The sequence below is a fragment of the Xiphias gladius genome, chromosome 2 (assembly GCF_016859285.1).
Source record: "Xiphias gladius isolate SHS-SW01 ecotype Sanya breed wild chromosome 2, ASM1685928v1, whole genome shotgun sequence".
NCBI classification, from domain to species: Eukaryota; Metazoa; Chordata; class Actinopteri; order Istiophoriformes; family Xiphiidae; genus Xiphias; species Xiphias gladius.
Window position 1 is genome coordinate 21,637,958 of NC_053401.1, and position 17,129 is coordinate 21,655,086.

The 17,129-nt window shown below is 43.1% G+C and overlaps 1 protein-coding gene and 2 non-coding genes across 3 annotated transcripts; 1 reads left to right on the forward strand and 2 right to left on the reverse strand.

Moving 5' to 3' along the window:
* Window positions 1-41: 41 nt before the first annotated feature.
* trnaf-gaa lies at window positions 42-114 on the reverse strand. Its single transcript has one exon. It is a non-coding gene; the product is annotated as a tRNA-Phe (tRNA).
* A 715-nt stretch (window positions 115-829) lies between these two features.
* trnaf-gaa lies at window positions 830-902 on the reverse strand. The gene has a single exon. It is a non-coding gene; the product is annotated as a tRNA-Phe (tRNA).
* A 2,110-nt stretch (window positions 903-3,012) lies between these two features.
* LOC120802820 (cAMP-regulated D2 protein) lies at window positions 3,013-16,448 on the forward strand. Its single transcript, XM_040150992.1, has 8 exons — window positions 3,013-3,468; window positions 4,658-4,859; window positions 5,230-5,363; window positions 6,047-6,174; window positions 6,443-6,561; window positions 7,107-7,247; window positions 8,835-9,007; window positions 15,996-16,448. Exons 1-8 carry the CDS (start codon window positions 3,013-3,015, stop codon window positions 16,446-16,448), a joined length of 1,806 nt encoding a protein of 601 aa, XP_040006926.1.
* The last annotated feature ends 681 nt before the right edge of the window (window positions 16,449-17,129 follow it).

A 17,129-nucleotide genomic window follows, 5' to 3' on the forward strand; every position in this document is an offset into this window, starting at 1 on the left:
GATAAAGCTAATCGTCTCAACATCCTCGTCAACCCATCAGATGCCGAAACCCGGGATTGAACCAGGGACCTTTAGATCTTCAGTCTAACGCTCTCCCAACTGAGCTATTTCGGCACAGAAAAACATCAACTTCTGCCGTCAGGTGAAAACCACCTCAACATCCATGAAAAATGAAGCATGGGAACTTTTCTAAGTTGTAACATCGAGGAGTAGGCCTCTTGGATCTTCAGTCTAACGCTCTCCCAACTGAGCTATTTTGGCACAGAAAAGCCACAACCTGGTGCTTGTCACGTGAAAAGCACCTCAACATCCATGAAAAATGAAGCATGGGAACTTTTCAAAGTTCTAACATCGAGGAGTAGGCCTGTTAGATCTTCAGTCTAACGCTCTCCCAACTGAGCTAATTTGGCACAGAAAAACCACAACCTGGTTCCCGTCATGTAAAAAGCACCTCAACATCCATGAAAAAATAAGCATGGGAACTTTTCTAAGTTCTAACATCGAGGAGTAGGCCTCTTGGATCTTCAGTCTAACGTTCTCCCAACTGAGCTATTTCGGCACAGAAAAACCACAACCTGGTGCCTGTCACGTGAAAAGCACCTCAACATCCATGAAAAATGAAGCAGACATTTTAGAAAACAAACTTTCCACAAACCGTAAGAGGGATGTTACAATTTTACTCATTGAGCTATTTCAGCATGCTAGGATGTTATGGGGTGTAAAGAATGGGAACTTTTCAAAGTTGTAACAGTGAGGAGTAGGCCTCTGCCACTAGAGTACAGGGAGGAGATAAAGCTAATCGCCTCAAGATTCTCGTCAATCAATCAGATGCTGAAACCCAGGATTGAACCAGGGACCTTTAGACCTTCAGTCTAACGCTCTCCCAACTGAACTATTTCGGCACCGAAAAACAACAACCTGGTGCCCGTCAGGTGAAAAGTACCTCAACATCAATGAAAAATGAAGCATGGGAACGGTTCTAAGTTTGAACATCGAGGAGTACGCCTCTTAGATCTTCGGTCTAACGCTCTCCCAACTGAGCTATTTCGGCACAGAAAAACAACAACCTGGTTCCTGTCACGTGAAAAGCACCTCAACATCCATGAAAAATGAAGCAGACATTTCAGAAAACAAACTTTCCACAAAACCGTAAAAGGGTCCTTAGAATTTTACTCACTGAGCTATTACAGCATGCTAGGATGTTATTGAGTGCAAAGAATGGGAACTGTTCTAAGTTCTAACATCGAGGAGTAGGCCTCTTAGGTCTTCAGTCTAACGCTCTTCCAACTGAACTATTTCGGCAAAGAAAAACAACAACCTGGTTCCCGTCAGGTGAAAAGCACCTCAACATCTATGAAAAATAAGAAATTGGAAGGGTTTAAAATGCAGCTGCATGCTAAACTGGACCCGATTGGTGTGTCAACACAAGCACAGGTTTGTGGCATGGTGGGTAATGGTTCAAGTGGTTGCTAGAGCCTCCAATAGTAGACTGGGAGCCTTCAGTCATCAGGCTCCTCTACTGAACCACCTTCCAGTTCTGGTCCTGGAGGCAGACGCCCTCTCCAGGTTGAAGAGGAGGATTAAAACCTTCCTTTCTGATAAAGCTTACAATCAGGAGTGGCTCAGGCTTGGCTTGAACCATCCCCTAGTCATGCTGCTACAGGCCTAGACTGCCAGGGGACTTCCCATGATGCACCGAGCTCTACTCCCCTCCTCTTCCTCTCCATCTGTACTAATTCATATCCCATCAGTGCTCGTTACTGACTTGACTTCTCTCTCCCGTAGTTTTGTGCTTTCTGGTCTCTCTCCTCTCTCTTCCTGTCGCTTGATGCTAGAGAGTCTGGATCTGTGACTGCAAACCACCTACTGCCTCATGATCCTGCTCAACACCCACTGCTACATTTATTATGATTATCTCTGATTATCATGTTTAGTTTTAATTGGTACTATTATTCACCCTATTGTTAAAATTATTAGTTTCATTATTAGTCTCATTATTGTTACACATGTTTATGTTATACGTCTACACACACACACACACACACACACACACACACACACACACACACACACACGTTGTTCACACCAAATTTATACTTGTTTTACTAGTAAATGTGATGCTTAACAGGTTTGGTTTACCCTTAATTTGTGGTATGCTAGAGTATTGTTCTTGTCTTATTAATCTTATAGTATATAAAGAAGAGAACACTGGAGGATAACATTTGTGCTAAACCAGGGTGATGATGGCGTTTGGGGCATATTTTAGGAAGGGCAAAAATACTTAAATAAACATATATGTATAACCACCTATATAGATAATTTCTGATTCTGCACAGTGTGTAGAAACTATGACCCCTTATAATAAAAATATAGCAATGGTTTTTTGTGTCCCCTCATCACAGGTGACAAGTGCTCACAACTTGTTTGGTCTAGAAACAAGTTGTGAGCACTTTTCCCCTTTCAGATTGTTTAATATGAAGGTTTTCTGGGGCCTCAAGAGGTAAATGTATTCTGTACTTCATAAGAAAAAAAGCCAAGTCTAGATAAAATTGATAAAAAGCGAGATTTTTTTGACATTCCCATGTTTTTTTTCTCAAAAACATATGACACCTCAGAATTAACATTGGACAACATCGTGGTCTCACATTTATTCTCTCATGAGGCCTGCTGCATGACTTATCCCCATTTACGTTCTGTGTGTGACTTTGTGATTACATTAGGCAAAGGAAAGACGACTTGTCCTCTATTAGTGGTCCTGCACCACAGTGTCCATGTCAAGCTGTTCAGGCTCTACTGGACGGCACTCAGCAATCAGACAGACCAGCTTTTGTCTGATAAATCTTAACAAGCAACCAGCCAAATTGGAGTCACAAGTATGCACTGTCTGTGGAGAGTTTCAGGCTGCAGGCTTGTGGGGGCTGCGACTTTTCTACCTTGGCTGGGACAGAATTCAAGTGAGATCATGATCTAAGCAGCAGGGTCTGGGGAAGTATAAGAGTATTTTATGGCAATATGGAGAGCTGGCACTGTTTGCTGCTGCTGTGCACACTATGTTTACTGCTGGCCTCTGTACAGGAGACAAAAAATGATGACGACATCGACCTTGTCAGCTTTCTTAGAGGTATCTACCCTGGGCTGCTAGTGAGAGACAAGCCGCTCATCATCAACCGACACTTTGAGATAAACTCCCTCAAGGAGCTGGGACGCCTGGAAAAGCCAGTCAATCAGGATACAAATGGGGCTCCTGGACCTGTGGTGTCAACCAAAGATGGCCAGATCAAGGGGATTACGGTGGATAAGGCCCATATATTCTATGGGATACCATATGCAGACCCCCCTATTGGGGCTTACCGCTGGAAGCCCCCCAGACCTGCGAGTCCTTGGCCGGGGGTTTATGACGCCTCCTTCCCGAGGGCGGCATGCATGCAGGCCTGCAACGGACCTATGGCTGAAGAGTGTCCTAAGATAGTAAGGATAAAACACAACTTTTCACTTATTAGCATGTTGTCGTGATATTTCATTTTAGGATATAATGACATGTTTGCATTTTTGGTATTGCACAAAGTGACTCAGGGTGAGAGCAAGAATTAAGTTTTGCCTGCTACCTCACCAACATTAAAGATGGAAGATCAAAGTCAAAGTTACTGTGGACGCATAAATCTAGTTGCTAGTGGACCAAGTCAAAGAACTACCAATATTTTTGAGAGTGCGAGCTAAGCCACGTGTATTGCAAGAATTGACACTTGCTCACCCAGTGGTTAGCAAAAACGTGTTTCTCTTGCGCTGGTTTGCTTCCACATTGTGTGGCTCATGTCACATGCACACTATTGTCTCTCCCTGCAGGGCCGTACCCAAGAAATACTGAGGCCATGAGTCCAAGCTCCCCTAAAACACTAAAAAAAGTCTCTACAATGTTAATTATTTGTAATAAGTTTTAAAGGTCACTTGTTGGAATAGCATTGTTTTGGGGAAATTCTGAATCCATTATTTTGTCTTTGTTGACCTCAAACTAGTTTAATTTAAATATGTTGAGCCTATAGTGTAATCAGACTATACATGTTCCATGTTCCATGTTTTAGGTTATTTTAAATTGTAAAATGTAACTTCCCCCAGCTTGCTAAAATTATCCAACTCTTCGGAGAAAAATACAGAGGACATGGCTGCAGTGACTTCATTGGTAGGTGTGGCCCTGTTTTATGACATTATACACACAAAGATAACAAAAAAAGGTACAGTGCCACAGTTGACCACCGGGGCGAAATGTCAGTAAAACTGCATTCACGTCATATCGTTCAAACTGTAATTATGAGCAGCAAAAGTGTCTCAAAATCGTTAGCTTCCTCGTTGTAATTTCAAGCCAGAGATGTTGGAGCTATCTGACAGCATCAATATCTCTAACTTGACGAAAAGAACGACAGAAGTGTCAACGAACCAATCACAAAAAAAGCTGCAAATCCATTTTTCATTCATCTTCGGTCAAAGATTATTTAGCCGAGAAAATACCCGGTGCTTACACTTCATCCGTAAATTGACATAATAACTGAGGGATCTTGTAGCCTGCCAGAATAACGAATTACAAATAGAACTGAATAAAATATTAATATTGATTTCAATGAGCGAGAACTGAATGACCTGTGTCGTACAATATCCAAAAAAGGTCAGCGAGGACTGTCTCTACCTCAACATCTTTGTCCCTCTGGACGTGAACTTCAGCTCCCCTCAGCAGAGCCCACTGCCTGTCATGGTGTGGATCCATGGTGGGGATTTTATTGCTGGCTCTGCCTCCAAGCCGCTGTACGATGGACGCTTCATCGGTAACTTCACCCACACTGTTGTTGTAAGCATGGAGTACCGACTGGGTAAGAAAGTTTGGTAGTATTTTACTTTATAATCGTAATAACCTGCAGAGGGAAACAGGGACCTTGTCTGTGTATTTACTGTTATTATGCCTTTTTATGGGTGAAATTTGGCACTAGAGTCGGCTTGGTAGAGGCAACAAGCAGGCATCTCATGAAGCTATTAATCACTTAGTTAAAGTAGAAGCGTGTTTAATGTAGAGTGCGTGTGTGTGTGTGTCTCTGCGCGTGAGATTGGATAATGTGTGCGTGTCATTATTTTGAATGAGCCTGTTGGTAACTGCCCTGTTTTCCTTGAAGGCTGAAAACAGTAACTGTTACAGTGCGAGTCAATTATGAGTTGCTGATCATGTGAATTGATGCATGATTTAAGGAGCGTTTGGGTTCCTCGTGTCGGGCAAAGACCCTCACACCTCCGCTGCAGGAAATTATGGGATCTTGGACCAGCAAGCCGCTTTTCTTTGGGTCCAGCGGAACATCGCTGTGTTTGGAGGAGATCCCAGCAAGGCAAGCGAGCAGACAGATACACACTCACAGACACACACATCCAGGTCACCTTGGCTAATGATCTATTGATAAGACACTGTCATCGCTATACCTCTCTAAGCACAGTATTCAATTTTTGAACTGCAAAGAGAAATCTCTTTATTTTGTATTGTGCTTTTTTTAAATTGTTAAAGTCTCGGGTAATAATTCCAGTTATTTTTTCAGGAACAGGAACCAAAGTTTATTTAACAACTACTATAATCAGTTAATCATTTAAGTCATTTTTCAAGCAAAAATGCCCGGTTCTATTAAAATGGAATTTTAAAAGTGATAGAAAAATGAATACTGTGGGTTGGTCGGACAAAACAAGACATTTGATGACGTCCACTGGGCCACCTTGGGCGTCTATCACAATTTTTTGACATTTGATAGACCAAAAAAAACAAATTAGTTGCAGCTCTACTCTACACTCTTAAAACCCATGAGAATAGTATACTGTGTATTTTGTCCTTTTTTTTTCTTTTCTTCTTTTTTTAAATGTATACACTTATTTATATTACTACTTATATGTTAATCTATACATATGGATGTACTATGTACTATATATGTATATATATATAGATATAAAGAAGTTGTTCCTCTCATTGCGAAAGTTGCCCATTGTGGCTTTTAATTGCAAGACTCTGTGTTGCGTTGTTTGTCAGGTGACAATATTTGGAGAGAGTGCAGGTGCTCAGTCAGTGAGTCTTCACCTGATGATCCAGAGCAGTAAGCCTCTGTTTAAACAAGCTGTCCTGCAGAGTCTGCCCTTCTCAATCCCTCTGAAGACCAGGTGAGGAACTGTCAGCTGAGGGTCGAAACTGGTTCCTGAAATGTTTCTGATCCTTCACTGCCTAAGCTCTAAAAGATGATGTATTAATCGTGTACATAACCCTTGAATTCTGACCTTAGTTTCTACAGTCAAATGAGAATGACAGGTGCTTTCACTCCTTTGGCTTAAGCTCTTCGACGATTCCATTCTTCCAGTGATGTTCCCAGCATGCTTAGAGAAAACCTCAGTCTGAAGTCTTTAAGTTTGCCTTCCTCTGTCTCTTTCTCAGACATGACGCCCTGAAGCTGGGAAAGGACTTTGCTAAACAGACCAACTGCTCTGTGAGCGACATCCTCTGTCTGCTGTCTCTCACTCCACAGGCCGTCCTGGCCGCCCAGATCAAAACAAGTAGGATGCCACAAACACCAGTCTACGCCTTCCAAATTTAGAGCAACTCTGCCCACACAGTTACATAAGCAGGCAGGGTATAGTATGTTTATCTGCAAAAGATGATGAAAAACAATATTCTTATCCGGAGCTGTAGCATCAGCATGTAGGAAAACAAAATCATGAAAACAAAGGAGCACTCAGCCTCTAAAGGGGCAATTAGAGGGATTTTACTGCCTCACAGCACAAAATGAATGTGATATAACTGCGGGGTTGACAGGGTTATTGATCAGTTTCGCTGACTCAGTGATTGCATCGTCAGCTGCTGCTTTCTGCTTGTCTGAACTCACTTTCAGGCCCAAAACTCTGGAAGGAAAAGACACTGGTGACCACACATTTTAGCTCTGCTGGCTTAAGAAGAACCAAAAAATCTAATCAGAGGCAGATTGAATATTAGAGTATTCATGTTTAAATCCATCTGATTCTCCCTGTTGGATCTGTGTTCGGAATGTTCAAGCTCACTGCTCCGCATTATAAAAATCAGACTGATGTGTTTTTGATCTCAGGTTCCAAGATTGTGAACCCGTTCAGGTTCCTGGAGGTTTTTGAGACGTGGGGTCCGTATATCGACGGGGATTTAATAAAAGAACAGCCTTTCGTTGCCTTCCAGAAGGGCAACTGGCAGAGAGAGAAGCCCGTGCTGTTGGGTAAGACCCAGTAAGATGCAACATGGCAGTGTACGGGTATGAAGCTGCCTCAGATGAAGCTATTGAATGTAACTGATTTAGCCAAGTACTGTACTTTAGTACAACGAGATACTTATTCTTTACTTGAGTATTTCCATTTTCTGCTGCCATATACTTCAACTGCACAGTCAGATCTTATACACAAAACCTATAATGAGCTTATAATAAACGATGGATTTGTTGTGGGCCGAGGTAAATAAAGGGAGCAAGGTGGCAGCTTCTGTAGTGGCAGGGAGCGTTGGGCCCAGGTGAAAAACAAAGTGTGGGCACACACAACCACAGTCAGGGCCCGATTAAACTGCTAATGGGGTACCCTGAATCAGAGCCCCTGCATCCCTGTTTTTGGTTAAAAGCTGATTAAAGGCCAAATTATTCAACAATATGCGCCATGACAGCATCATATCAACTGAAACATTGATGGAGTAATTCCACATCCTGGGACGCTTATTCGCTCTCTCTTGTCTGGTCGTTGAATATAAGGCTACGGGCAGCAGCCGGTTAGCTTATCTTAGCATAAAGACTGGAACCAGGGTGAAAAGGTAAGAAAAATCTGCCTACTAGCACCTCCAAAGCTCACCGATGAGCATATCTGGGTTAGAGTTCCCAAAATGTTGTTCTATTCCTATAAAGGTAGATTTCAACACAGGGTCCCTTTCAAGACAGGGCCTCAGTATTAAGTAATAATGCGGGAGGTACTTTAAGTAGTTAAAACGAGTTGACCTTTGACCAAGCCACAATATTAAAATGCTGCTCACACATTTACAATAATAATCCAATAATATAAGATATGTGCTGATACCACCGACAGGACTCATTCTGCTGCACAGTGAGTACTTGTACTGAAGTAGTTTATGTCAATAATACTAATGAGCTTTTACTGAAGCATTATACATTTTCAATGCTCAACTTTTACATATAATGGAGCGCTTTTACTGTGTGGTATTTCCGCTTTTACCTCAGTAAAAGATCTGAGTAATTCTTCCACCACTGCTCGGATGATTATCTTCCAAACTCTTGCCCAGGTTCAGACTTTCTGAGGCTTGTTCATCGTACCATGACACCTAGAATTTACCCAGTTGCACTGCGTGGTCTAAGGTGACCACAATTAAATTCGTGCATTAAATGCTCTATTGTGGTATCTGCAAATAGAGAAGTAACGTTAGCCCCTCTCCCTCCTAAAATGACCTCATGTCATCCTCATGTCTGATTTTACACAAATTACCATCAGTTCATTCTGGCATTACTGTGCCGCGGGAAACAACTCTGGCCAATGTCGCCGATCTCTCTGCTGTTTGCTCAGAAATTCCCAAGATCATATCAAAGCTGAAAGAAAAAGAGCAGAAATATAGGCTGTCTCGGAAACTAAGCAGCCTAGTGAATCCAGGTGGAAGCTGGCGTAAAGTCGCCCACAGTCATAAAGAAGTAAAACGTGCTGAGGAAGGATTTTTGAACGTGAAGACAATCCGACAACGGAATGGTTGTGTGACAGGACAGCTACAGGAAACAGAGGCATTCGTGTTTGGACTGACACTGCTTCCTCTCCTGCAGGTACAACCTCAGAGGAGGGGGTCATCTTTGTGTATGGCGTCTTCAATAAGCCAGTCTCAGCAGTGGAGAGCACCGTGTACATTACGGCCATCTTTAAACAACACGCTCTGCGGATCCTGCACAAGTACCTGCCCCTGTACAGGGATGCTGACCGCAGGGATATGCTAGCTCAGGTAAGAGGAGCTCAGTTAACATATGTGGATTCTTTTCATTTTCAGCAGAGCCGATACCATGTCTGACACTGCGGAGTCCAAACTGCAGGTGCAGTCAAGCAAACGTTTCAGTCATAGCAGAGGGGAGAATAATCTAATATGTTAGTTAAACCTCAGTGGGTGGAACTCCATAACATTTACCCAGAGGTAATGTCTAAACACATCTTTGGTCATATAGAATTAAACACAAGACACTAATGCTGTTTGCTGTCGTAGGGCAAATTAGGGCCAGCTCATGGTTTCCGCTTGCCTTCGGACGGATGCGGACACGGACCTAGACGTATTTCTAGTCATGCTAACGTTGGGGGTATGAGTACGCAGACACATTCCCCACATGTGCACTAGAAAACATGATGGCGACCTCCTGACAGCAAGAAGAAGCACTCCGTTGCTTGTTGTATTCGGCTGAACAACACAAAGTCAAACAAAAACGATACCTCTGTGTGCGACCGCTTGACAAGAACAGGACCGAGGACGGGAAATACAGGTGGCGCACAAGGCAAGTGTCCGGTCAGCAGGCCAGCAGTGAGGTCGATCCGACCCTGGGCAGATGATGAAATTTATCCACATTTACCCATGCGACATGCTGACAAGGAAACCATGAATTGGCCTTTAAACCAACTTGAGCATCGTTTTCCTCTAGCGCCACCATTAGGTTGACATTTTAGTTTTATTGTGAAATAAATCAACAACTGTTGGATGGGTTGCCATGAACGTGGTTCACACATTCACGGTGCCAAGACAAAGAAAGCCGATGATTTTTGATCATTCCCTGACTTTTCATCTGGCGCCACTAACATGTCAAGCTTTTATCGTATTCTACGAAATACCTGGACATCTACTTCTTAGACTGGCACAAAATTGTATCAACAACTATCAAATGGATTGCCTGGAAACTTGGCACACAAATTTATGGCCATCTCAGGATAAAATGTAACAACTTTGGTGATCCCTTCAATTTTCCTCCACCACCATCATCGGGCCAAATTTGTCCAGTGCTTGAGTTCATGACAAAACTATAAAGGCCCTGTACGGGCCTGCGTCTGTTATACCAACTTCTGTAGCTCAATGCAAGCTCTCATTCAGCGTTTCTTTCATCAGTGCTTCAGAAAAAAGGAAGCTTGCTTCTGGAGTTCACTTTCATATTCACATTGGCATCCACTACAGTAGAACGATTATTTTGCGAGCACTTTCGAGATGTCTAAAAACTCTTGCAGCGTTATGTGTTCTAAAAAAACACGGGTATAGAATAAACAATAAAGATTTTTCCAATTGAAAAAAAACAAACAGAACGATGGTCCTTATCTTAACACATGAAACAAGCCACACGACATACCGCTGAGACACGCTCTGTTCCAAGGCTGGATATTTAGTTCAGTGGGATTTTGAGTGAGGTTGTCGTACTTCTTGAGCAGAACCTGGAAGTTGTGGGTTCACCTCAAATCTCTTTATCTTGCGTTTTACAGTTTCATGAATTTGTATCAGACTGTGAAGATACAGAGGTGGACCAGTGTATAGTGACACAGGACAGGAAGAACGCCCCCCGCGGTTTTCTCTCCGGCTTCGATGTAAAGTGCAAGGTGGCAGCCCCAGGGAGCTACAGGGGGTCAGGAGGTGACGCTCCTGGACATATTTAGTATTCGGTCACAGTTCACGGTGCAGTAGGGAGATGGTGGGGTCACCACTGTAGCTTGCCCCCCGCACACACGCACACACACACACACACACACACACACACACACACACAAAGCACCTCCTGCATCTCTTTATAAAGGGCACTTCTCCAGAGGACCAGGGGGGTCAGCACAAATGCTACAGAGCATGACTGAGAATCTTAGTCTTGTTGGGAAACTGAGGAACTCTTATTCAGTTTTAAAACTGTTTTGCAATAGAAATTTTGACTGTAGCCCAAATTATGGTTGTTCATGTTTTTCATTCCTCATTTACTAAAAGCACATCCCCAAACCACTCCTTAAACATACTATATTTTGTTCAAACCGTGACTACAGGCTAATTATCAAGAGTTACTTAAGAGCCTGTATTTCCCCTACTACAGTCACTCTAGTGTAAACTTAGGGAATATTATATGCAAACTTAATGGGGGAAAAAAATCAGCTCATACAAGGCAAAGTTGGTGAGGAGAGCTACTTTGATCAGATCAGACTGAGGCAAATTGCATGTAATTAATATTCCTCCATTTGATGTGGCTTTGTGTCCTCATCATTAGCTATCCGCTGGCTGTCAGGAAACTGTCACCCGGTTTCCAGCTGCCTTACATTTAGCCACTAATTTGTGAAAAACTGCAGAATTAATGTTCTCTCTGTGTGGAAAAATAAAACAACAGGCTGCATTTTCACTGTAATCTGCATATGAAGAGATTTGTTTTGTTCCGTATTTTTCTCATACTTCCAGACTGAAAAGTGAACACAGTTTCCCACACGCACTCAAACACACACGTGCATCAGTACCCTCCCGTTCAGTGGCCGTGCGAGGAGGGTGGTCATGCATGGATCGATGTCCCAGCCAGCTGGAGCTCGGTGTGTGATGAGGACCCAGCTGTCTCCTGCCCTCTCCCCAGCCTCTCCACGTCTAATGAGCCTGACGGGGGGTTATAAACAATTGGTCTCTTTTGCTGCTGTTATTCGTTAGTTGGAAAAAAGCAGCATTTCGGGCCGATTAAGACCTGAATGTCTAGTGCTGTGCAGCCATCTACTCAGTCCGTCACCACCATTCAGAAGGGCTTACAGACTTCAGTGCTGCTCCTCTTCAAAAACACATCCTGTCTTTTGCCCACAGAGGGAGCTGCAGTTCCACTTTCTCTTAGTCTGGCCATGAAAAACCCCCATTTTTTTTTTCAGTCATCGTCTGTATGGGTGGAACATGTGGACCACCTGGAGTCAGGGAGTTTTTCCGTCGGAGGTGTAGCCTGACTGCTCCCTCTAAGAAGTGACTCGTCTCTCACGATCATCAACCGTGACAGGAGAGATCGGCCGAGGAATCACAGATGAAGTGCAAGACAGGGAGGGCTGGCAGAAGAAGAAACACCGACTGGGTGACATGGCAGCGTATCTGTATTAATGAGGGCAGAGTGAATATTAGAGACACCCTTCAGTGTCATGTAATACAATTCAAAAGCACAACAAAAAAAGATCACACAGATGAAGCAACTCCTCTGAAACAACAAAAACAAGAACCAAACATTAGCCTTCATGAAGGAGGTTTTATTGCAGGACTGTTGTAATAGACTGCATCAGTTTTAGCTAGGTGTACCTAATAATTCGACAACAACCGTAATATTGAACGGTTTTATTAAGATTTGATCATACAGTATTTTGAAAGCTGCACTTATCAATCTTGTATTTGTGTGACCAATGGGCCTAATGACTTAGCTTAAAGCGAAATCTCAAAGTGACAAACCCTCAGAGAACTAGCGCCCGACTCTGGAGTTCCTCTCAGGTCTACAGAGTGTTTTAGCATCTTTAAGCTAACTGATTTGCTTTTATAACCCACAAGTTTACGGTTTTGGTTCAGTCTCACTGTTGTCCTCAACCTTGTTTCCAGCAGCAGAGGTGTTCAGTTCATGTATAACCAAATCATTAACACAAAATCTTTAAACTAACCAGGCTGAATCACCACTGTCACCAACCCAATCAGTAGCTTTTAGCAGTGGAGCTCCGCTGCTTCATTTGTCAGCTTAGCTGTCACACATAGTATTTCCTTCCCAGGTAAAAGGTTATTTAAAGACTGCAAAAGCCCCAGAAACTATCATGATGTTCTAACTTTTGCAGGTACTTGCCTGCTGAGCTATTAACCTCATACCTCATACACATTGCTTGTATAGACCAAGTATAAAATGAGCTTAATGCACCAGCCCGAACCAGCAACTGACTGTCAGTGCTAGCGAACCGATGGCAGCGCGCTGGTGTGGAGATGCGGAGATGCGTTCGCGTTCTGATGTACATACTGAAGTGCATTTGAACGGTGATGAACAAACTAAATATTCAGTGACTAAGAATCTTTGAACTGAACTGAATGAAAACGATTCGAATCAGCTAAGCAATTTATCATTTTCACCTCTATCCAGCAGCAGGCAGCTTTACACTACCTGCCCAGCACCAAACAGCAGAACCACATTGAGTAGTGAGTAGCTGGTGCATGGAGCCTTCAGTGGCGTAAGCGCCGGATATTTTTCTCAGGAGGTGGTGGATACCTCAAAATTAAGAGTTAAAAGAAGAGTATTGGTTTTACATTCATCCGGTTGCCAGAAACACGACTCCACGTGTATGCTAATGTCGTTCCTTGTCTGTTAGATGGGTAAAAAAGCAACTGTATGCTAACACGTTAGCTGTAACGATGAAACTTTATGAGGTCGCAATATGTAAAACGTGTGTGTGATGTTGTGAAGTTCTGCCCCCATGTGGCCAGAAAAAGGATTAATGCAGCTTTAAGAGATGTTTAAAGGGAAAAATAAGAGTTATTGCTCATAGATCGACCTAACGACGTCACTAGTTCCATGCTGCGACAGTAACTTCACTAATCTGGGAGCATGATTTAAGAATGTTTCTAGAAAATGAATTTTTTTTAGTTTTTTCCCCACATGCCATCGTGGTTACATCGTACCACTCTCCTTTTACAGTTTCATGTGTTTATATCAGACCCTTTGTGTTTTGATCACAGTGAAAAGGTGAAATAGGTGGATTGGCTCATGACGACACAGAAGGAGAAGAACGCCTCTGACTGTTTTCACCCAGCATTTTCAATGTAAAGTGCAAGGTGCAGCCCCAGGGAGCTACGGGGGGTCAGGAGGTGACGCTCCTGGACATATTTAGTATTCAGTCACAGTTCACGGTGCAGTAGGGAGATGGCGGAGTCACCACTGTAAGCTTGCCCTTCTCCGCACACACTCGCACACGCACCCACACAAAGCACCTCCTGCATCTCTTTATAAAGGGCACTTCTCCAGAGGACCAGGGGGGTCAGCACAAATGTCAACCAGTCCGTCAGAGAGAGGGGTGCTGTGGAGAGCTCAGTGTTACACCTTTTGTAGCCTTTATAGGTTTGTCAGTGTGTGTGCATTGTTTCTGCAGCAGGACAAACGCAGGATTTCTGAACAAACCCCATTCCATGGTTTTCAACCGCATTCCATCATTGCAACGTTAAAACGATGTGATGTTGTTTCAGCTGTAGAACTCCTCACCACATGGCTGCCCAGGAAATCAAACGCTTAGTGATTTTTTTTTTTCAGATTGTTGATTTTACCACAGTAAGCAATGGAAAGGAAAGAAGAGTCATAAAAAAGTAGGCAGCTGTGGAGTGAAATATACTGAAGGGGCGAACTCAGAGGAGATGCAGCTGAAGGAGAGAACGTGTAGATGAGGGATAAAGAGCAGAGGAAATAGCAGCGGAAAACTTTATTTCCAGAGAACTACTACACTTGAATACGTAGAAGATGTTGCATAACTTAATTTCTACCTGTGCTTGTACCCACTTGGATGTTTGTGAGTCATCACTACCAGCGTTCAGGTGTGGTGCCTGCTTGTTAGGGATGAATACTTTCGTGCATGTGCATATTTGAAACAGAGAAATGCATGTGGGCAGATAAGAAGAAATGGCTTTGTTTGTGTTTGTGCGCGCACGCGCATGTCCATCCATCAGCTTCCCACCGTCAGCGTGTTTGTTCTCAGGTGTCAGATGTGTGGGTGCAGGTTGTGTACTGCTGAACGAGACACACTGGTTTCCAGGTAACAGGCAAAAGAAGACGTTCTACCTTCCTTTTCTTTTGCTTCCTTTTAGCCAAGCAGGAGCAATAATTTTGTGCTGCTCTGCACCCGCCTCTGTGTAGACACCACGCTAATTAGTTTTAGTCTTCAACTTGCAAAGCAGCTTGTTTATAGTTTATTGTCCAGGTTTCATTTACCTAGAATTAGCTGAATGCAATGCTGTAGTGATCAACTTAGCCTTGGTAACCAGCACACGCAGCATTACACCAGCCATGGCTAAATATTCCAGAGCTGGACTAAAAATGTAATCCAATGATCCTGAGGCCAAGGGCGACCTTTTGCTCAACAAACTGTAGTCAAATTGGTTCACAACTTTTCTGCTGTCAGGATTATAAGTCAGTGAAAGACATGTGGGAACATGTGACTTATACCAAGTGATGTAATTAAGAAAGAAAAAACATTTATAAAAGACTGAAGGGATAAAAGATAATACCAAATCCCATTTATACAAAACCCATAATGACAGTGACACAAAAACACGAGTCACTGGGGTCATGACATGAATGGAAGATTTTGTGTTTTTTTCTTCCAAGTTGTGAAAAATGAAAAGAGGATTTGATGTCAGAGCAAGAGGCGGAAAAGAACATCCTATGTAAAGACACGATTGCTGTTTGTGTGCTGTGAGTCACATCTGTCTATGAAGTGCACAGGTAAAAACACCACACAGGCAGATGAGGCCTAAATCAGCCTCCTGTCTGAGTATTATCAACTGATCAGCATGCTAACATACTCACAATGGCATTGTTAACTGTTGTTTAGCAGTTATAATGTTCACCATGTTCACCAACTTAGTTTAGCATGTTAGCATTCTAACGTTCGCTAATTAGCTCTAAATGCAGAGTGCAGCTGAGGCTGATGGGAATTAATTTTGAAGGTACAGTATTAGCCCATAAACCAAAGTATTGGACACATTCTAAGTGTGACCCGATGTTGGAGCCAGATGAAAAGTCAGGGGTTCACAAAAGTCAGTAGCGTTCATCCTCTGGGGAACACGAATGTCTGTAGAAAATGTCACGGCAATCCATCCAGTGGTTGTTTACATTTCAGTCTGGAAACCTGTGGACTGATTGACCGACCAGCATTGCCACCCATTGAAAAAAAATTTATTTAGATCATTTAAAAAAAAAACACTTTCCTTGTCTGACTCACTCTTTATTTTCTGTCCTCAGATTGTCACCGATTATGTCTTCCTGTGTCCATCCAGGAGGTCGGCACGTGCCGGCACAGCAGTGGGCAGCAAGGTGTGGATGTACGTGTTCGACCACGTGGCATCAGACCACCGCATCTGGTCAGGTCTGACTTTCTGCTACCAGCATGCCTGCCATGGCGCCGAGCTGCCCTTCCTCTTTGACTCAGCCGCGGTGGCCAACTTCACCCTGTTGCCGCCAGAGAAGCTGCTGTCCAACCGGATGCTGTGCTATTGGGGCGCCTTCGCCCACACTGGCGACCCCTCCTCGCGAGTCCAACAGACAACTTTCTGCCGGGAGCAGCGTCTGCCTGTGTGGCCACGTTATTCCGACACCAGCGGCTGGCTGGTCATGAACCTAACAGTGCGTTCACACACACAAGTGGGAACCAGGAACCGTATCTGTGACTTCTGGGACCAACTGGGCACCTACTAGTGAGGAGACAGGCTCTGCAGGGAGGCGTTGGTTTGCTTTCCATTGAAGTAGCATCAATACATGCTTTTCTCTTTGTTCCTGGGGGTATAAATTCAGTCAGAAAATCTTGCAGTGTGAAGTTGCTGTGTTTATTATATTACAAAATTACACATTTATCAGTATTAAATGAACTTTTAGGAATCACTACTACTATTGTCCTCTCCGGCAACATATACTCAAGAATGCAAGCGCTAGTAGCGTAGATCAATTTTTCAAAACTACTTGAATTATCAGCATTCCGTCGCCATCTATTGGGCATCAGTGGGAATAGAAAAAGCCTCACCGTTTTCTATTTCTGACCAAACGTGAGTAAATTTCAAAACAAATTTATATAAAGTCAGTGGAAATATATAAGTAAAAGCAGAAAGACACACGTTTGGGGTAAATTCAGCAGAAGATGAGTTCACACAAGACACAGACAAGGGAAAAAAGGAGAAGGTATAGAAGAAAATGACGGATTACAGGTGGTGGGACTTTAGCGATCTGTTTGCACATGTGATAAAAATAAGGAAAAATAACCAAAAGTATAGTGAAAACGTTTTTTTTTCTTTTTTTTATTGCCTCGTGGAAAGTTCTGTTTAAGGTACTGTGATTTATGGCTTTCATCTCAGGACATGTAAGTACTTCAATCATCAGCTGTGC

What these genes read in the sequence shown, in the direction of transcription:
- LOC120802820 (XM_040150992.1), top strand. Translation starts at nt 3,013, where the DNA reads ATGGAGAGCTGGCACTGTTTGCTGCTGCTGTGCACACTATGTTTACTG. An exon ending in AAGCATGGAGTACCGACTGG is followed by an intron (nt 4,860 to 5,229) that starts GTAAGAAAGTTT and finishes GCATGATTTAAG; the next exon opens with GAGCGTTTGGGTTCCTCGTG. An exon ending in AGAGAAGCCCGTGCTGTTGG is followed by an intron (nt 7,248 to 8,834) that starts GTAAGACCCAGT and finishes CCTCTCCTGCAG; the next exon opens with GTACAACCTCAGAGGAGGGG.